At 39.8% G+C, this 21755-nt stretch overlaps 1 protein-coding gene across 13 annotated transcripts in view; it reads left to right on the top strand.

Moving 5' to 3' along the window:
• The window catches only part of TBC1D5 (TBC1 domain family member 5), a 442854-nt gene that overhangs the window by 199570 nt on the left and 221529 nt on the right, over positions 1-21755 (top strand). For all 13 annotated transcript variants that reach the window (XM_029070199.2, XM_029070200.2, XM_029070204.2 and 10 more), the window contains one exon: positions 14568-14634. In XM_029070199.2, coding sequence (XP_028926032.1) covers positions 14568-14634 — 67 coding nt within the window. The remainder of the gene's footprint in view (positions 1-14567; positions 14635-21755) is intronic.

The raw sequence follows: 21755 nt of genomic DNA, 5'->3' as shown, positions 1-21755 counted from the left end.
ACAGGATTTCTTGCCTTTAAACTCTTCCCCAATTTTCTAGTCTTTTAGGCTGTGCCCCAGGGCACTGACCCATGCACCCATCTTGGAATGTTTATTGTGGATGCCTAGAGTCAGGGGTTCCAGCTTTTCCTTTTAGGTGTCCTTAGAGAAGGACATTGAGAGGATGGGCAGAGGAGGAGAGGGAGGAAAGACATAGAAAAAGGGAGGGAAAATTCCCTTGTCCCGGTTTCCTAATCATTACATTATGTAAATATTGGAACTTGTTATATCTGTTTTTCCCCGGTAGAGTGTAAACACTTTGTGGATGAGCAGTCTATCACTACTTTGTTTTGGGCTTCCCAAGCACTAGGTACACTATATTGCCTCTAGTGAGCATTCAGTAAATAGTGTTGTTATTCCTGGTGGGGGGGGGGAAGTGGTCTTTTCCCCCCAAAACAGTGCAGATTCATCCAGAAACTCAGGGATGATTCCAGAGGGCAGGAACAGCCACTGGGAGCCTTAGCAGGTTGTAGAGAGAGTCACTGCAATTGAATAATAAGAAAGTGAATGATGGATGAAATGTGGGATAGCTGGGAAAGGGCCAATTCCTATTTCTTTTCCCTTTAGTCAGGACCCTTGAGAAGTTTCAATTTGGAGTGAGAAACAGAGAATATCTGATGTTACTAAGAAAGAATCAGGTCTGAGTGATGGTGATCTGCAATTTATGTTAACGTCAGTCTTCCCGTCTACACTGTAAATGCGTTGTGGGCAGGGAATGTGTATACCAACTCTGTTATATTGTTCTCTCCCAAGCACTTAATACAGTGCACTGCGCTCAATAAATACAACTGATGGATTGATCAAAGAGGCGAAATCTCAAGAGGCTCAAAAAGAAGGTTAATTTGCCTGGAGGTTCTACAGAGCTCTATAGAATGGATTAGCAAATTAAGTTGATGGTGGGAAGGGAAGTGGAAGGAGGTATCACACTGAATGAGAAGGTGGTATGAGTTAGGTCATGCGAGTAATAACACGGAGGTGGTGAGTAATGCGTTGTGCAACCATAAAAGAGCACTGTACTAAGCACTTGGGAGAGTAGAGTGTAACAGAGTTAGTAATTCCCTGCCTACAATGAGATTACAGTCTAGAGGGGAAGACAAATAAATAAATTGTGGATGTGTGCATAAGTGCTGTGAGGCTGAGGAAGGGAAGAATAAAGGGTGCAAATCTTAGTGCAAGGGTGATGCAGATGGGTTTGGGAAAGGAGGAAAATGAGGGCTTAGTCAGGGAAGACGCCTTTGAGGAGATGTGCTTTGAATGCGGGGAGAATATACTCTGTCAGATATGAAAAGGGAAGGAGTTCTAGGCAGGACATGGGCAAGGAGTTGGTGGTGATCAGTTAATCATATTTATTGAGTGCTTACTATGTACAAAGCACTGTGCTAAGTGCTTGGGAAAGTACAGTATAAGAGTTGGTAGACATGTTCCCTGCCCACAGCAAGTTTATAATCCAGAGGCCAAGATAGACAAAATTGAGGCACACTGAGTAGGTTGTCACTGGAGGAGTTAGCACTGGAGGAGTGAAGTGTGCGGTGTGGGTTGTAGAAAATCAGAAGGGTATGGTGAGGAGGCAAGGTGATTGAATGCTTTAAAGCCTGTGGTAAGGAGTTTCTGTTTGATGTGAAGGTGGGTGGGCAACCACTGGAGATCCTTGAGTAGGGAGATGGTTTTGGAGAACAATGTTCCAGAGTGAAGTATGGACCAACGTGGGGAGAGCCAGGAGGTAGGGAGGTCAGCAAGGAGGCTAATAATAATGTTGGTATTTGTTAAGCACTTAGTATGTGCAGAGCAGGGTAATCAGGTTGTCCCACGTGAGGGTCACAGTCTTCATCCCCATTTTACAGATGAGATAACAGACACAAGGAAGTTAAGTGACTTGCCCATAGGCACACAGCTGTCAAGTGGCAGAGCCGGGATTCAAACCCATGATCTCTGACTCCCAAGAACATGCTCTTTCCACTGAACCAAGCTGCTTCTCTAATGCAGTAATAAAGGTTAGATACGATAAGTACTTGGATTAACATGGTAGCAGTTTGGATGGAGAGGAAAGGGTTGATTTTAGTGATGTTGTGAAGATTGAACCAAAAGGATTGGGTGACATCAAATATGTGAACCGAAGAGGGATGAACGCCAGGGTCATGGGTAAATGAGTAAGGGAGGATGGAGGTGCTGTCTGTAGTGTTGGAAAAATCACCGGGAGGACAGGGTTTGGGTGGGAAGATGGGTTCTGTTTTGGACATGTTAAATTTGAGGTGTCAGCGCAACATCCAAGTAGAGATGTCTTGAAGACAAGTGGAGATACAAGACTGCAGAAGAGGAGAGGGATCAGGGGTGGAGATGCAGATTTAAGAAGCATCCACAGAGAGATGGTAGTTGAAAACTTGGGGGTGAATGAGTTCTTTGAGGGAGCGGGTGTAGGTGGAGAATGGAGGAGGACACAGAACTGATTCTTGAGGGACACCCACAGTTAGGGGATGGGAGGCAGAGGAGGATCCCATGAAAGAAACATGAGAACAAATGGCCGGAGAGATAGGAGGAGAACCAGGAGGGGACATTGTCAGTGAGGCAAAGTTGGATAATGTTTCCAGGAGAAAAGGGAGGTCAAAAATGTCCAAGGCATGCTGAAAAATAAATGGAAAACCCATTAGTACTCTGTCTTAGTTATTGTAATAAATGAAAGGGTTTAAACAATGCTGAAAGAACACACTCTATACCTATTACATCAAGTAATGATAATACCTGGACCGTTGACACTTCACATTTTAGCGAAACTTGCCTATTTGTTGACACTTGGACTTCGACCTTCCTTTCTTGCCTTCAAGATTTTGCATACAATTTCTCCAAGTTATATAGCAGCGTTCTTCCTCAAGGACATCCCCCATTTCATTAAATTCTATCTCTTTAAAGAAACTGTCCTTGATTAACTACAGCTGTTCACCTGCCAACGGTATTCTGCACTCTCTTCCTGAGTTCACTGTTCTAATTATTGTATTTATCTTTACATATTTAGGTTGATGGTATGCATATCTTGTCTCTCCCATTAATGTTGCAAACCACAGAAGGGCAAGGTATCACATCTGCATTCATCCCCTAGTGCAGTAAGGTGCAGAAGTCTTAAGTTCTTAAATAACTATAGATTCACTATGTCTTCTGAGCCTCAGGTTACAGTGCCTCTCTCTACTCTTGTACCTTTGCTGCAAAACCCATTTTTAAATCTGATTTTTGAATTTCTGTCTTTTTTGTTGTTTTAAAGTAGATTTGTGAGGTCTTAAATGATTTTTCCCTCATTAACTGTCATATTAAAAACATAAAAACCTGGTAGACCAGTTTTGATTCACCTTTAGAGCATTAATATTGCTAGTTGCTGGATTGTATGCTGTACAGATCATTTGTAATTTATATCCTGGAAATAGTTCCCCTTTGGATTTCCCATGCATTGAGGAGTCAGATGCTTAACGTTACTTTGCAAAGTTAAGTGCTTTGGGTTAATGAATGGCATTAAATTTTATGAGGTCATGTCCAGTAGATGTTAAAATAAGCTTAAGGGAACTTTATCACTGATAGAAATTAACAGTTGGCATGAAAAAATGCCTGACTGACCTCAGTTTTCATTAAAAAATGCTTCTGAAGAAGTTAAATATAAGTTCATTTGATTAACGTAAACATTTTTGTTAAGTGATAATAAGCAGTGTATTTCTGGGAAAGAAATAAAACCTCATTGAAAGGATTAGAAAATAACAATACAGTATGACCATTCAGTTACAGTGTTTTCAAAACTCTCACATCGCGTACAGTCTCACTCTGGTGTGGAACTCCCTCCGCTTCATATCCAATAGACAGGCACCCTCCCCATCTTCAGCGTCCTTTGAAAGTCACACTTCCTCCACAAGAAGCCTTCCCTTATTAACTTCATTTCTCCACCCAAATTGCCCTCCCTTCCGTGTCCCCTGTGCACTTGAATGTAGAGCCTTTAAGCATTTTTTCCCTCACCCCAGCTCCACAGCACTTGACTGACTAGTAGTAGCTCATGGATAGCAGACTTCATTCCAGTTCTATATGGATGGAACTGAAGCTCTCCGTTCTAGTAACGTTCATTTCTTCATTTTATTGAATTATATTTTCCATAATACAGGTGCGCTGTATTTCCATCAGTCAATTTTGTTCTTTTCCAAGTACTCAGTACAGTACTTTACATAGAGTAAGAGTTGAATAGGTACCATTAATGAATTGATTTGGATAGCATCCTGATGTTCATTGTATATTTTACTTTTTCACTAATTCAATCACTGACAGGTTAAAGATCACCAGCTAGAGGAGTGAAGCAGTAAACCTTTAAGTAACGTTTCCAGCGTGGCTTAGTGGAAAGAGCCCAGGCTTGGGAGTCACAGGTCGTGGGTTCTAATCCTGGCTCTGGTACTTGTCAGCTGTGGGACTTCAGGCAAGTCACTTAACTTATCTGGGCCTCAGTGACCTCATCTGTAAATGGGGATTAAGACTGTGAGCCCCACGTGGGGCAAGTTGATTACTTTGTATCTCCCCCAGCGCTTAAAACAGTGCTTGGCACATAGTAAGCACTTAACAAATGTCATTATAATCATTATTATTTCCATTCAGGATGAGCTATGTGTTCCGAGATAGGGTTTCTCAGAGAACCAAATGCACAGTTGCCTTTTCAGCAATCAAATAATTGGAAATTCACTATTTACTTATATTTTTCTGTGTGCAGGAGAATTGGAGTCCATTACTTTGTTTCATTTAATCTCCTTAGTGTTTACGTGTGCTCCTAAGGATGCAAATCGACTGAAACTCACTTAGTTTATAGCAATTATGGTTGTGATTGTGAGAGAGATTGAAATTTTGGTAAAAATGCAAATTAAACAATTAGCTTCTATGGGCCCGAATTTGAACTACATAATTGTATAGGAAAATTTTAGTTATCTTACATCCTTATTCTGTGATATAGGGTTTATACATTATTTTACTTCAATGCATGCTTACTTTAGGGTGTTGTGATCACGGGCCTGATAGAATTCTTATCCTTTATGGCTAGCAACTCTTCCTTCATAACTCCATAAAGCGGGTTGTCACCTCCTCTATTGTGTCCAAAATAGAACCCCTCGCCTTCCATCTGCCAACCCTTTCCTCCCTACAGCTTCCATTACTATAGATGATAGCACAATCCCTCCTGTCTCTCAAGCCTGTAACCTTGGAATTATCCTCAACTTATCTCTCTCATTCTGCCTGTGTACTGAGTCGATCTTGTCGGGTCTACCTTCAGAGCATTACTAGAATATTTCCTCCCCATCCAAACTGGTCCAAGCCCTTAAACGTATCCCACCTCAACTACTGCATCAGCCTCTTTGCTGGCCTTCCTGACTCCAGTCTCTCCTCAGTCTGGGCCACACATCAAACTGCTGCCTGGATCATTTTTCGAAAAATTGGTTCTGTGCCTCTCTCTGCACTCCTCAAAATCCTCCACTGGTTTCCCATCTACCTCCCCATAAAACAAAATTGTTACCATCATCTTTAAGGCACTCGGTAAGCTTTTCCTTTTAAGCTTTTCCCTTCCTATTTTATGTCATTTATCTCCTCTTACAACCTATTCTGCACAGTGCGCTCCTTTAACAACAGCCTGCTCTCTCTACTGTGACCTCATCTGTCTCACCGCAAACCCATTCTCCCCTTCATGTCCAACAAACCATCATTCCCATCTTCAAAGACCTACTAAAATCATGTCTCCCTCAAGAAGCCTTCCCTGAATAACCTGTCATGTTCCCACCCTACTTGTCCCCGACTTCAGCGTCACTTATACATTTGTGTTTGTACCCCTTAAGCACTTTGGTACTCACTCCCCTCAGCACCACAGCACTTATGCATAAACTTTAAATTTGGCCATTTACCCTATCTGTAATTTATTTGAATATCTGTCTCGCCCACTAGACTGTAAGCTCCTTGAGGTCAGGGACCATGTCTGTGAACTCTATGGTTCTTTCCCAAGTGCTTAATATGTGGTCACGCTCAGAAAATATCACTAGTTGAGTGACTATCAGCAGCCCCTGGGATCCCAGCTCTAAACTACATCTAAAAATTCTGCCATATAGTATCTGAATGTCCCATTCTAGGATAGAGAGGGGTACATATAGTCCATAATGCTTGTGTTCTAAAAACTAATCAGAACCAGATGGTTTACTTCTTTTTCTCTTCTTGGTACTTCCCACGAAGTGAGGGAAGCCCGACTTTTCAGAAGAGGAATTCCTCTAGAATGAAATTGGGTCAACCTCCCTTTCCCCTCATTAACTATTTGCTGATGTTTTTGAAGTTGTTTCTGTTCTCAACTCTGCCTCTTTACATCCTATTCTTCATGAAGCCTTTGCTCTCTCATTTCTGCCTGACAGGCTTGACACTCTGCTGTGGGAATCTCCCAACACTTGTAAATTCACTACCCTGTTGCAATTTTTTTCTTTTTTTGACCATGTGGTTCACCATTTCTTTAAAACAGTTTTTCTGCCTTCTGGAGTTGTGTAAATTTCTATTTTTTTCTTTCTTCTCCCTGTAATATTATAAGCAACTTAAGGCAGGGATAAGTTCAGTACATTGTTCTTCACAGACTGGGTATATAGTACCTACAATTGATAAGCATTAAGGAACCTTATTAATTGTGGATTTTTCTTGCTGAATGATAACTACGTCATTTTCATACTGCTGATCAAGCTACTCAAGAAATTAGAGGTAGCTTCTATGATAAACCTAATTGTCACCTCCCTCTAGGTATTTGGGCCCTACAGTGCTCTGAAAATATTCATCAGGTCTGAAACACGTTGCCACTTTGCCTCCAGGTCTGACACAGACAACTGAAGGCCCTTGGCAACCAGTCCTGGCAGGGAGAATAGAGGGGAGTGGATATTTTAAGGAGCATAGTTATTCAGCAGTTCAGCAACTGAAACCTCCCTGCTGGGGAATACTGACTAGTGACGTCTGAAACATTGTGCACTCGACTGATGAAAAACGTACTCTCCTTTGCCCCTAACCGTTACCACGATCAGAACTCCAGCCAGTTGTCCTGGGCGACCCAACCAGCACTGGCCCCAATTGCCACATTCTCTGTTGAGTTTCCTGAAGTTCATGCTGGCTTTAGCTTTGTTCTTATGCTTTTTTTTCATGGTATTTGTTAAGCACTTACTACATGTCAAGCACTGTTCTAAACACTGGGGTAGGTGCAAATGATCAGGCTGACTACAGTCCATGTCCCACATGGAATTCATAGTCTAAGAAGGAGTCAATTAAGTGTATTTATTGAGCACTTACTGTGTACAGAGCACTCGACTAAGCGCTTGGGAGAGTGCAATATAACAGTAAACAGACTCATTCCCTTCCCACAGTGAGAAGGGAGAATAGATATTGAGTCCCCATTTTACAGTTGAGAAAACTGAGGCCTTAAGAAGTTAAGCGATTTGCCCAAGGTCTCACAGCAGGTAAGTGGTGGAGCTTGTGGGATTAGAACCCAGGTCCTCTGACTCCCAGGCCCATGCTTTATCGACTAGGCCATGCTTCTTCCTTGCTTTTTCTCTATCCATGACCTATTGGACCATGTTCTGCTTAGGCAAAGGAATTCAGTCATATGGTTTAGCTCTTTGTCATTAGTTAGTCAACCTTAGGTTGCACATTTAGATTTCCCAAGTACCAACTGGTTTATAATTCCAATCTCCTTCAGACGTTTTTGTCCAAGGCTTATTTGCCAATTTTGTGTATTTGTGATTGTGTAGTCCACACCACATTGTATACCATTAATGTATAATTTATTCAGTGACCTTTGATGGTGCTTAATACCTGATTGGATTGAGAGTTTACCAGGATACAAGAAATGCATATTTCAGGTCCCAGAATTTCTGCAAAGAAAAGATTGGGTAAAATTAGTCCTGTTACACAATCTTGCTTCACTCCACTGCTGAAGGGAAAGGATCAGGCAGACCCCTTCAAATTTAACTCGATCAGCCATGTCCTAAAGGAGTAACAGTAGGATTTTGACAGACTTTTCAAAGCAGCCATGTTTGTTTCATAGTTGTGAGAGCCCATTTTCTAGCATTTCACACACTTTTTTGGTCCCCCACAGCAATGTATAGAACTTCATTGTTGTTTTTTTCCAACTCTTCTTTTTATGTCATATAGCCATAGATCTTATCCTAAGTGATATTGCAATTATCACCAAAAAAAAAAAAATTAACCTCCACCTAGTAACCCCTACAGACAACCAAAGAGCTTCATTGGTAATGCAGAGCCCGGTGACCTCACAGTTCTGAAACCTAAGCAGAACACTCATCAACGATGCATTGATAAACAAGAAAAATGAAAATCATATCAGTGCCTACTTGGAGACTGCTAGAGTCTACAGACTTGTAGTTATTGTCCAAATCCCTCTATTTTTGTGTATGTAAATAAGCTCAGCTATATTACTCATCTGTAATTGATTGAGTTCCAGTTCTGTTTAATTTTGGTAAAAAAGGAGTATTTGACGTGGTATAGAAATCATTCCCCTTTATAGCGTAGTTCATGTGAGAAAATTATTTCCAACTTAATATGTTTCTATTTAACATGCAATCTTCTGGAACAAGTTGTCATAAGTCCAGGGATCGCCCATGGTATCTTCCACCAGAGGAGCTGCTGTCATGGAGTAAAACTGTAACCTCCTCAAAGATAGAGTTTTGCATCTTATTATCCTACAGATTCCCTCAGCACTTTGCCTTAGAAGGTTCTTGATAAATATTAATTATGATGAATTCTTCATCATTCCTGAAGTTTCAAAGTATTGGGAAGCAGTGTGGCCTATATGAAAGAGCAGACCCTGTGAGTCAGACCTAGGAAAAGACCTGTGTTCTAATCGCAGCTCCACTACCTTCTGCTGGGTGATCTTGGACAAGTCACTTGCTATCTCTATGCCTCAGTTTCCTCAACTGTAAAATGGGAATTGAGTACCTGTTCTCCCTCCTACTTAAACCGTGAGCCCCTTGTGGGTCAGGGACTGTGTCCAACCTGATTAACTTGAATCTATTCCAATGCTTGATACTTAGTAAACGCTCAACAAATAATATTATTATGCCAAGTGGATGACTCAGAGTGGATTTCACAATCCACTGGTGATTTCGTGTCACCAACGAAATTTTGGATTGTACCTGGAGAACAGAGTGGAAGTGATTGGATGGGCAGGATCGGAATATCCATTGACCGTCTCACCTCCCCAGATGTAAGGCGTGCTACCTGCCATACAAACAGGAAGGAGGAAAAAGCCAGAATCTCCCACACTTTCCTCAGGAGTTAGCCCTTTGCCCTGGGGCTCTTCCCCATGGTGGAGTGGCCGATGGAAGGGATGTAAGTTTGGTGACTAGCCCCGGTCTCTGGATTTTGGTTAGTACTCCATTTATGCCAAAGCTACATCACAACTGCCCATGCTGCCTGGGAGAAAGGTGGAAGCTAGGGATGGATGGCCTCATATCTTGGTTATTTTGGATATAGTCATTTTCAAGCAGCAGGCAAGGAGGGGCACTTAGCACCCTCTGTCCCATCCCCCTAAGCTCCTTGCCCTCTCTTCTAAACAAGCTGGGCCAGAAGCTGTCTTCGAGTCAGGAAAAGTGCTTGGAACCTGAGATCCAGTCAGTTTCATTGAGAATTTTGTTGTACTCATTCATTCAGTCGTATTTATCGAGTGCTTGCTATGTGCACAGCAATCTACTAAGCGCCTGGGAAAGTATAATACAACAATTTACAGTGACATTCCCTGCTCTCGATGTGCTCACAGTTTCACTTGTATTTGGCTCAAACAATATGATAACCATCCTGCACATCATCTTATCAAATGACGAATGCAGTCACTAAGTTTCCACTTTTTATTTAGCTCTTGTAAATATTCATGCTGTTTTTTTCTTGAATTTTGTAAGTAAAACCTGTTTTGGCAATTACAAGCTGTCTTTGACTCATTCGATAAGCTCAATTAGAACCACTGCAGATTTGTATATCTAAAACAAATTTAACAATTGTAATAATCAAGAAATAAGTGGTGAAAATATTAAGTGGAGTGAAAGAGACAGTAACAGAAAAAAACAATTAATTTGATATAATTGTCATTATAAGGAGTGGTGCTATGTTTATATTATAAATGATCTAAGTAAAAGGCCTCTAGAGGCTGCCTTTTTACCCTGATTGTTCAGGTCTTAAGCTAAGTAAAGGCTATGACCATATTGTCTCCAGAGACTGTGGAGTCATTATTCCCTGCCTTTATTACATATAGACAGGATTAACAGGATTTATTGTTTGTAGTTCTTTGAAATCATTTGCTTTCAAAACTAAGCTTAGCTGCAGAATCCTCCTTAAAAGTGCTAAACCATTTAAAAGGCATACGGTGGTGCCCTCGGTTTTAGATTCCAGCACCAACTTCAAATGTAGAAACTCCAAGGTGGAGGTACATTTCTTTTAAAAGTAAAATATGAGCACACACTTGTCCAGAACATTGCTTTAAAGTATGTTTATTTCTCTTGCATGCCAAAGCGTTTTCATTTTTTTTGTGTAGCAGTTTCTTAACCTGATCAGACAGTTTGACACTAGGCATTTTTAGATATGCACTAAAGGCACACTTGCTTATTTATGGTTGTATCTCAGCTGTTTTTAACTTAACCCATTTAAAAATCTGTAGACCTCCTTTTATGAAGCTTATTGGGAAACAGATGTTAGTGCATAAAAAGCTGTATAGAAATCTATTGTAAACCTGTGTTTGCCGTGGTTTCAGCAGTGCAGATCCACGGTATAAAGTGCCCTTATTTAAGCATAGCTGCAATTACAGCCAGGAGCTATATCTGGATTCCATTTGCTTTGTTTTTGTTTTACAGTCACAGCTCTTCATATTCCTGGCCTTCTAAGTTAGATAAAAGAATCTTTGACCTGCTAATTTGATACTTCAGATCTCCTTGGTGTTCTCTTGTAAAGCATAATGATAATTCAGTTTATTTTGTTTTTGATTGAGGAAACTTAGAACAATTCTGAGGGCTTTGCCCTCATTCGGATTAATGCGTAAGATGATAAATTATAAGAATTTCCACTCCTTACGACATAGACATAAGAGTGAAAACTCCTGGGGGACAGTGATGTGTTTTATTCCATTACAGCTATATGTCCATAAGTGTCTAGGGTAAGCTCATTAAATACTGTTGAAGATGATGAAAACATAACCTATTAATGGTCCTCATTCTGTCTGTGAATATTTTATAAATATATATTTGTCTGCATATGTGTGCATGTGTTTTAGTTTTGCATTACAATGTATTTTGATTGCTTCTAAAATCAGATTAACATTAATAAGAAAAACATTCTACACAATCCTTGTTTTTTATTCAAAAGATTCTGGCATGAGTAGAAATTACTTAATAGACAAATAAAAGTAAGAAATTAAATTTAAAATAATTTAATATCCTTGACGAAGATGGTGTTTTGTTTAGAAAGATTGTTCTTGAAATGAAAATATTTTTGAACTTTCTAATTGAATAATTGTTTTCTAAATACCAGAAGTACAGAGCACTTAATACCTGTACAGTGCTATAAGCTTACCTGGTGCCATCATTTTAAAGGCTTATTTTGTATAAAACCAACACCCTAGTTGCAAGAGGGTTTGCATCAAGGTATACTGAGGTTACATGACAACTTCAGATTTGGAGCAGCTATTACAAACATCATATGAAACTCTGTAGCACCCTCTGTTGTAATTTTTAGGAAATAACGTGTGTGTTCTTAAACTTAAATTATTAGTAAGATCTGTTAAGAAAGTCATATTCATCCCTTGTAATGGCCATGTATTAAGGTGGAAAAGTGCAAATTTAATTTATTTCCAGTGTTTTGCCTTCAGGTTTCTGTTTTTTCTCTCATTGAATGGAAGATGAAAATCACCTGCCTGTTTAGCTGATGATTTTATACCTTAAAAAGTCAACACAAATGACTGCCCCTTTCACGACTTTACTGACTTTATTTCTGGCATTGTTGAATTGCAAATTTTGCCTATTATTTTATAAACCTTTCAATTGCCAGGCTCACTTTTCTTGCAAAATAAGAGAAGAGCCTAGAATCACCCGTGCTAAAATTAAGAATTTATAACTATATGGAACAGATGTTTTCATAAACATTTGCTATAATTAATTTCAACTAGGGGATTGAGGGAACAAAGCAGTTTTTCCCTCTTCAAAACTTTATTGCCTTTTCCCCATGCAGAAAACTCTGAAATCTTTGCTTTAATATTGTGCTAATGAAACACATGCAGTCCTTTATTTGGTTTCTTTTTGAAAGGATTTTTTTTTTTGCGGGGGTGGGGAGTTGATTTTTTTTGTTTTTTGGGGGGGGGGTTTGTTTGTTTTTACTGGTCTTTTCACAATGGAGGCTTATCTTATGCAGAAATCATTTTAAACAGCAATGAAAGAGCTTTTAGTAACCTCTTCTGAGGCCAAAATTGGGATTTCAAGTGCCAAAGTCTCTTAGCTATTTGAATAATTTGATGCTGCACAAGTGAATATAAGCATACGGAGAGAAACATTCTATTGATGGGATTTTATGGGTTAGAAGAATTGTGATCCTCAGTTTTATAGGGAAGAAAAGAAAGCCCTGTGCCATTATATTTTCTAATGTATCGTGTATTGCTTACTCTATGTTGATTACCCTATCTTTTCATCATAAAGATCTGCAAGCTGTTATGTAGTATATTTGGTAGGGTAAGGTTCTTTATGATCTACAGACTACATTTGATTTTTAAATATTTTATTGTATTGTGTGTCATTGATGATTTTATCTCTTGAAATAAACAATCATTCCTAAAAAAGGATGTCTTATAGGTATTTTTCAGGGGTCCAGATTTACATTGTTCACTTTTTTATCAATATTTTAACTCTGATTTTTTTCCTTTGCCATATATTTTTATGGATTTTGAAAATGCTGTTTGTAACCATTTCTATGTCATCTTTTGGACTAGAGATCCAAATTAATTTCAACAGTTTTCTGAATTTCTCAATTTCAACATTTTTCAGAACTGTTTTCTAAAAAGAATAAAGCTGGAAGTTGTATAAATGTGCTCACTTTCATTGTGCTACACCTGAAAGCTCCCGTGCAGCTGCAAAGAATTTTGAGGAAACTAGTGTTCTTGAATTATCTGTCAACTCTAAAGTGTGCAAAGAAAAATAGGTAGCTGTCATTAAAATTACATTTCAGCTTTCAATAACCATTTAATGAGTAGCGTAATTATATAAGTATGGTACCTTAAGTACTATACTCAATAATTAAAAATAATCTCATCTTTAAAGTGAAAGCTCTATAATTATTATTTGACTTAACCAGGACAACTGTTATGATCTCCAGTGGCACCTCAGATTATTCAGAGTGGTTTGAAAGTATAAATTAAAATTGGATAAATCATTAAATTATTAAGCCTTAAATATGCTAAAAATGAATAGAATATGGTATTTAAAAGCTATGCTACAAGAATGTACTAGCATTTCAGGTAAGCAGATTCTAGTTTGTTGATAAGTTCTATGTCTCTAAAGCGTAAATTAATGTAGCCTTCATAGTGGGGAGCAGTGATTTTCTTAAAAAAGGGTGTTTTGAAATTATTTTAAATATTAAGTTAAGGATATATGTTAACAAAATATAAAGTCTCTATTCCTTCTTGTTTTAAATGTAAAGTCAAAGTTAATAGGAAGATGTATTAACATTATTAGACAGCATTTGAGGCATTAGTAGACAGCATTCCCAACTGGGAACTTCTGATGAGATTTCCTGTCATCTTAAACTGACAGCTGTATATCGTTTTTAAAATGCAAGGTACTGCGTACAGACCCCCAGAACTGACTTTTATAGATGTAGAACAGGTATCTGGTTGAAAATGCTGAACTTAAAGGTGTCATATTGAAGTTGGAAGAGTGGTGTCTGAGAAATTGAGAGGTTTCCTTGTTTTGTTTTTTGTTTTTTTATCCACAAAAGGCTCTACAGAATCCTAAGCAAAAAGCAATAACGGAAAATTCTAAAGTTGTTAGGTTATCCTTCCCTACCTGTTCCAACTGGATTCAGTTATCCTCCAAATATTTTAGCCCTAATCTGAATTACCAAATACAGGAAGTGTCCATAGCTGAGAGACAAAAGGCTTTCATCTGAATGTCATTGATGTGTTGGTCTGGCCTTCATCATTGATAAAGTTGTTACTGCCTCTGCCGTTTCTCATAAGTAACAAGTGCATACTTTGTGCATCCTAGCACCTTATCACTTTCTGGAGCATGTAACTCACACAAAAAAACTGTGAGTTTCTGAATGTGAAAAGCCAAATTCCTATACCATTTTCAGTGTTCTTTCTTTAATAAAAGCTTTTGTTTTCTAATATTTCTTGAAGTGGGAGAGTGAAAGGTAGGATAGTTAATATTGTTGCTTTTTAGCCAACCCAAAAGGTGACACACAGAGAATGATCACGAGTCCCACTTTTTGCAGTTGTAGCATATCTGAATCGTTCTTATCTTTTGCAGGAGACTCAAATGAAAATGGAAAACAAAGTTCTACCTTGAACACTGATGGAACTTTTATTTCTTACAGGTAGGTACTAAAGTTGGAAAAAATAACCCTTTCATCATCGTAACAGTATTAAGGCACCTCCTGGGTGCAGTGCACTGTACTGAGCAGTTGGGAAATACAGAAAAAGCAAGTGATTCATTCCCTGCCTATGTTAGTTACAGTAATACTACTTATGAACTGGCTAATCAAAGCACACAGTGAAATAGTGAATAATTGTTTATTCACAAGTGCAGAAGATAGGTAAAAACACATACCTATGTACGTGCAGAGATTGGCTGAGGATGTATCTTGAGGTGCTAGAAATTAATCGGGGAAGGCTTGTTGAAGAAGATAGGTTGAAGAAACAGGACTGGGGTCTGTTGGACTTTGGGAGTGAGGGAGCAGAATCAGGGAATGGAGGTGGGACAACTTAGGATAATGTAGAGATAGCAGAATAATATAGGTTCTATTCCCGGCTCCGTCACTTGTCTGCTGTGAGACCTCGGGCAAGTCACTTCATTTCTCTGGGCCTCAGTTACCTCATCTGTAAAATGGGGATTGAGACTCTGAGCCCCAAGTAGGACAGGAGCTGTGTCTAACCCCATTTGCTCGTATCCACTCCAGTGCTTAGTAAACTCACAGTGAGAGTTTAACAAATACGATTATTATTATTCTAAGAGAGGAGTGAAGCAATTAGGTTTCATAGTAGCTAATGAGAAGAACAGATGCATAGAGTGGATGAGTTGGTAGAGAGCCTTGAAGCCACTGTGAGATGCTTTTACCTGAATCGGAGGAACATGAGAAGCCAGGGAGGGTTTTGAGGAGGGGTGAAAAGTGTGCCGAGCAATAGATCAGGAAGATTATAGAAGAGAGAGGGAGTCAGTCAATCGTACTGAGCGCTTACTTTGTGCAGAGCACTGTACTAAGCACTTGGGAGAGTACAGTATAACATTTCACAGTCTAGACGGGGAGACAGACATTACTATAATAATATAAATATGTAAAATTATATAAACGTGCATAAGCGCTGTGGAGCTGCAGGAGGGACGAATGAAAGGAGCAAGACAAGGCATCCAGAAGGGAGTGGGAGAAGGGGAAAGGATTAGAGGCAGGAAGACCCACGAGGAAACTGATATATTAGTCTAGCCATGCTGTGATTAGAACCACATTAGAGGTTTAGCTGTTTAGATGGAACTAAGAGGGTGGAACTGGAATATGTTCTTGAGGAAGAATTGGCACGACTTGGCAGGAGTTAGACTACGAAAGTGGAAGTAGAGTGAGGAGTCAAGGCTGATACTGAAGTTTCAGGCTTCTGTGATGAGGGAATTTTTGTGTAATTGATTGAGATAAGAAAGTAAAGAAAGTTGGTTTTAGAGGGCAGACTAGTAATTTGGTTTTAGACATTCATTCATTGTCATATTTATTGAGTGCTTACGGTGTGCAGACCACTGTACTAAGTGCTTGGGAAAGTACAGTATAGCAACAGACACATTCCCTGCCCATATTGAGCTCACAGTCTGGAGGGGACATGTGTAATGAGAAAAAGGATCCAGGTTCCCTGTGGGTCTTTCAGCCTCACCTACATGCATGGATGGGTAACAACACAGTCAGTAGTGTCATCTTTAGGGACTGATAAATCTTTAGCCATTATTAAATGTTACATTAACAAATGTGTCAAAGCAAAACCAGCAAATCTGAAAAAAAAATTGTTCAAATATACTTTTTAAAACTAGGAAAGAGAATTCTTAAAAAACACAAAGTTCATGATATTTTAAGAGCTATTATGCTCTTTTTGTACTATGTGCTATTAGACATACTAAGTTTGAAGTGCCTTAAGACAAAGATGGAGATGTCCGGGAGATACATGGTGAGGGATAGAAAGCTAGAGATGATAGCTAAAGCCCTGTGAGCAGATTTGCTCCCCAGTGAGTCAGGGGAGGACAAGAAGAGTAGGAGACCTAGAATGGGGTCTCGTCGGACACCTCAGTTAAGGATTCAAGGGGACAGGGGAAGGGAACAAAAGAGAAACCAGTAAATGAAGCTGAAAAGGCGTGATCAGAGAGAGAGAACCAGGTTTGTATTTTTTCCCCAGAAGCAAGTTCTGCTAGTGTTTCATGGAGTAGGTATAGAACACTGTATCAAAGGTGGTCAAGGAGAGTTAGGACAGAGTCTATTTGATATAAGTATGATATGAGTCCCTTTGTTATGGTGGAGCTGGGTTCTACTCCTGGCTCCACCACTTGTCTGCTGGGTGACCTTGGGCTAATCACTTTACTTCTCTGTACCTCACTTCATCTGTAAAATGGAGATTGAGACTGTGAGCCCCACATAGGATAAGGGACTGAGTCCAATCCGATTTACTTGTATCCACCCCAGCGCTTAGTACAGTGCCTGGCACATAGTAAGTGCTTAATAAATACCATAATAATGATAATTACTATTATTATTATTATTATTATGAGCATAGGGAGTGAGTGATGGCCTTAGAGAGATCAGTCTTAGTGGTTAAAAGCCTGGTTGAAGTAGGTTAGGAAATGAGTTGGTAGAGAGTGAAGGCAGCAGGTGTAAACAACTAGATCCAGTTATTTGGAGAATAAGGGAGATTGAGGCTATGCGACTGAGAGGGAGATTTTAAAATATGGGGAAGACATGGGCATGTCGAAAGGCAGAAAGGAAGGAGGAGCCAATAGAGAGTGGGAGAGCAAAGTTAACAGTGAGAGAGAAGAGAAGAGGGAGGGTAAGTGCTTTTAGGTAGTGAAGAGATAGGGTCAATGATGCAGATAGAGGGTTTGGATTTAGAGAGTAGGTGGGGGAACCCATATTGAGAAACACCAAGGAAGCAGTAAAAATTGGAAAAGAGATAAGTAGAGTGGGGAGGAAGTACTAGAAAAACTGTGGACGTTGTACTTCAAACATTAGATGTCAAAGGGTAAAAAGCAAAGTGGACTTAAAAAGGAGAACATGAGGGTATCTCCATTTACCAGATTGATGTGTTTGGGGAAAAACCACATTTCCTCAGCCAAATCTTTAGTTTTATAAGGCAATATTCCAAAGCAGAATGCATAAATAAATAGGTAAATATCCATAAACCCAAGTTCTCAATAGCCTATTCTTTCAGAAAACTGTATAGTGGACCTCAGCTGCCAGCTAAAATGTCTGAAACCATTCTCTGCTTTGTGGAATTAGGGAGTTCACTGATCATAGGGAGCCTGAGAGATTAAAATGGAATTCTTGATAGAATTAAACATTGTTTGTTATTATCTCATTTGGGCGTATCAGCAAACAGGACAACATTATGACTCAATTAGTGGTAAAGATACACCAGTTAACAAAACATGTATCTGTGTAAACTTTTGTTAGTATTCTCCTCAGAACTTGAATCTTGCCTGAACAAATGTTTGAGATTGTTTGTACTCTGAAATAAGAGTATAGAGGAGGAAAGAGTCAAGTGCTGCAGGCTGTGTTGATATCTTAGGTAATGGAAAGAAGTGCTTTTAAGTGTAGTTTCATTTATTAATGAAAACAAAGATTAGCTATGTATTGAAATCATATTTTAGAAACTCAAACATTAACAACCGAAACTGGGAAAATCCTATCATTTGAGGATTTGTTCTCACTAAACACATTGCCATTAGAGTTTATTTGGAGTGTTATGGAATCATTATCACCCTTTGCTATGATGTTGCTGTAGAGTTTATTATTACTTTATCAGTCAATCATTCATTGAGCGACTGTACTTGACACTTGGGAGAGTACAAGAGAATTGTAGACACGATCCTGTTCTTCAAGAAGTTTACAATTTAGTTGGGAACACAGATACGAATGTACTTTACAGGTACGGGGAAGACATAAAATATTAACTGTGTATGTAAGTGCTATGAAGGATTACGACCCCTTAAGTAATCAAGTGTAAAATAGTGCTGATGTTGTGTCAGGTGATATAAAATGGGGGTCATTAGACATTCATCAAGAAGGCCTCCTAGGCAAGGTGTGGTACCATTAGACCTTTGAGGAAGGGGAGTCTTTGAGTCACCATGGAACAGGCAGGTAATTTCAGGTAGAAGCGGATTGAGTATTGTAAGGCCAGCAGTCAAGAGTTTCTGCCTGATGCAGAGAGGAATGGGCCACTATTGGAGGGATGGGGAGACAACATTTGTGATATTGGCCACACAGTGAAGACTGGTGAAGGCTGGTGACAGGAGAGACTAGAAACAGGAAGAAGAAGCATGTCTTAGTGGAAAGAGCACAGGCTTGGGAGTCAGAGGTCATGGGTTCTAAACCTGACTCCACCACTTGTCAGCAGTGTGACTTTGGCAAGTCACTTAACTTCTCTGTGCCACAGTTACCTCATCTGTAAAATGGGGATCAAGATGAGAAGCAGCGTGGCGCAGTGGAAAGAGCACGGGCTTTGGAGTCAGGGCTCATGAGTTCGAATCCCAGCTCTGCCACTTGTCAGCTGTGTGACTGTGGGCAAGTCACTTAACTTCTCTGTGCCTCAGTTCCCTCATCTGTAAAATGGGGATTAAGATTGTGAGCCCCACGTGGGACAACCTCATTCCCCTCTGTTTACCCCAGCGCTTAGAACAGTGCTCTGCACATAGTAAGCGCTTAACAAATACCAACATTATTAAGACTGTGAGCCCCAAGTGGGACAACCTGATAACCTTGTTAACAAATACCATTATTATTATTGACATTGAGGAGACTGATGTAATCAAGCTGGGGCCTGGACTTAGCATAATGGTCACTTGGATGGACAGGAAGGATGGATCCTGGAAATGTTGTGAGTAAGACCTACAGATTTTGGTAATTGACTAGATGTAGGGGTTGAAAGAATGGCAGGAATTAAGATTGAGGATCAGCGTGTCCTAGTGGGTAGAGCACAGGCCTACAGGTCAGAGGGACCTGGGTTCTATTCCTGACCATGCCAGTTGCTTGCTGTGTGACCTTGGGCAAGTCACTTAACCTCTCTGTGCCTCAGGCCTCTCATATACAGAATGGGAATTAAGACTGTGAACCCCATGTGGGACAGGGACTGACCTGATTTACTCGTATCCATACCAGTGCTTAGTACGGGGCCTGGCACATAGTAAAGCGCTTAGTGCATGCCATTAAAAAAAATGGTTAATGCCAAAGATATGGTCTTGAGAGATCAGTAGATGGTGATGCTCACAACCGTAATGAGAAGGTTAGGTAGAGGAAAGGATTGGGAGGGAAGATGAGAAGTCGAAATGTGGACATAATGGACTTTATGTCAGCAGAACATTCATGTTTAATTACACGTACAGATGTGTGTATTTCTATGTCGATTGCAGGGAAAATGTGAAATTGCAGAGGAGAGGGATCAGGGCTAATGAGATTTGTGAGTCGTTCTCATAGAACTAATAGTTGAAGCCATGGGAGCAGTTGAACTACTAAGGGAAGTGTGTAAATGAGAAGAGAGCCCTGAGAACAGCCACAGTTAAGGGTTGGGATGCAGAAGAAGAACCAGCAAAAAAAACCTCGGAGAGAAATGTGTCAGAAAAAGCAAGGCTAGCATTTCTAGGGGAAGGGCATGGTCCACAGGGTCAAAGGCATCATTGAAGAAGATTAGCAGAATACATCCCATTAGATTTAGGAAGAAGGAAGTCATTGGAACATGCGGAGGGCAGTCTCAGTGGACTGAAGGGGAAGGAAACCGAATTGTAGAATGTTGAAAAGGCAGATGAAGGCAGCAAGATTATGCAATCCACCTGAGAAGTTTGGATAAGAATGAGAGGAACGGGATAGGGTGATAGCTCGATGGTGCTTTGGAACTCAAAGAGGGAGATGGAGACAGATTTGAAGGCAAAGGGAAATGAGCCTTCAAAGTGGCCAAAGATGGCAGTCAGGAAGTAAAGAAGAGTAGGTGCAACCATTTTTATAAAGTGAAAGTGATTGGGTCGAAGACTCAGTTGGAAATTTTTAAGTTTTGAAAGCAGGCAGGAGATCCCTTTCCCACAGTATCCCTCTGGCCTGGAACTCCCTCTCCCTTCATATACACAAGACCACCGCTCTTCCCTCCTTCAAGAGGCCTTCCCCGACTATACCTTGTTTTCCCTGGCTCCGTCTCCCTTCTTTGTCAGCGGTGCACTTGGATCTGCCACTTTGGGGCATATGGTAGTCTCCCCATTCTCATCTCCACAGGAGTTGTGTTCATATTTATAAATTATATATTATAAATTATGTATATTAATGTCTGTCTTCCCCTCGAGACTGCAAACTCACTGTAGGCAGGGATCATGTCTACCAGATCTGTTGTACCATACTCTTCCTAGTGTCCAGTACAATGCTCTGTACACAGCATTCAATAAATGCCATTGGTGATTTACATTTGGGCAGGGAATTCAAATGGGACCTTCTGAACTGGGTTAACTGGAGTGAGTCTAGGGCTTGAGGGTTTCCACCCAGTGTCGAGTTTGTGCCCCAAACACCGCTTTAAGAGTTCATTCATTGTCATATTTATTGAGCGCTAACTGTGTGCAGAGCACTGTACTAAGAACTTGGAAAGTACAATTCAGCAATAAAGAGAAACAATCTCTGCCCAACCCGGTTTCCAGTCCAGAAGATGTGACTCATGCCTCAGTGTGTTTTACGTACTGAAGTGAGACGAGGCTGATGACTGGCATATTAGTCTAGATTGTGTGACCTTCAGAAATGAATAAATGGTGGTAGTGTGTGCCGTGTGAGTTTTACTTAAAATGCTAAGTGAAATCAATAAAAATGAGCAACAAATCCTCAATAGAAAAGAAGCTAATGATCCATCCAGATAGGGGGTGGATCACCCATGTACAGTGTTTTATCAATTGAGTTGGCAAATTACATTTTCTGATATTTGTAGTTTTGCTAATTGCTAGAATACATTTTTTTTAAATTAAGCACTCTTTTCTGCCAAGAGAATGTGATAGTGTGAAAGTACAGTATTAATTTAAATGGCATTCATTCTTGTTAGTAAAGATTACAGAAACCCAGATTCATATATTACCAGATAAACTTTGGATTTTGAAAATGATGCTTCCAATTCAGCTTTCTGCAATAATACCCAATTTGTTCACTGATATATTTTTAATCAATGCCTTTTTCATTGAGTATTAGAACATTAATTTATTGTTATAATTAATCAAGCAAGTTAGGCTACAGTAGTA

Source organism: Ornithorhynchus anatinus, chromosome 8 (assembly GCF_004115215.2).
Source record: "Ornithorhynchus anatinus isolate Pmale09 chromosome 8, mOrnAna1.pri.v4, whole genome shotgun sequence".
In the NCBI taxonomy this organism is placed as follows: Eukaryota; Metazoa; Chordata; class Mammalia; order Monotremata; family Ornithorhynchidae; genus Ornithorhynchus; species Ornithorhynchus anatinus.
The sequence above is the reverse complement of the archived record's forward strand: the minus strand, read 5'-3'. Positions and strand labels throughout refer to the sequence as shown.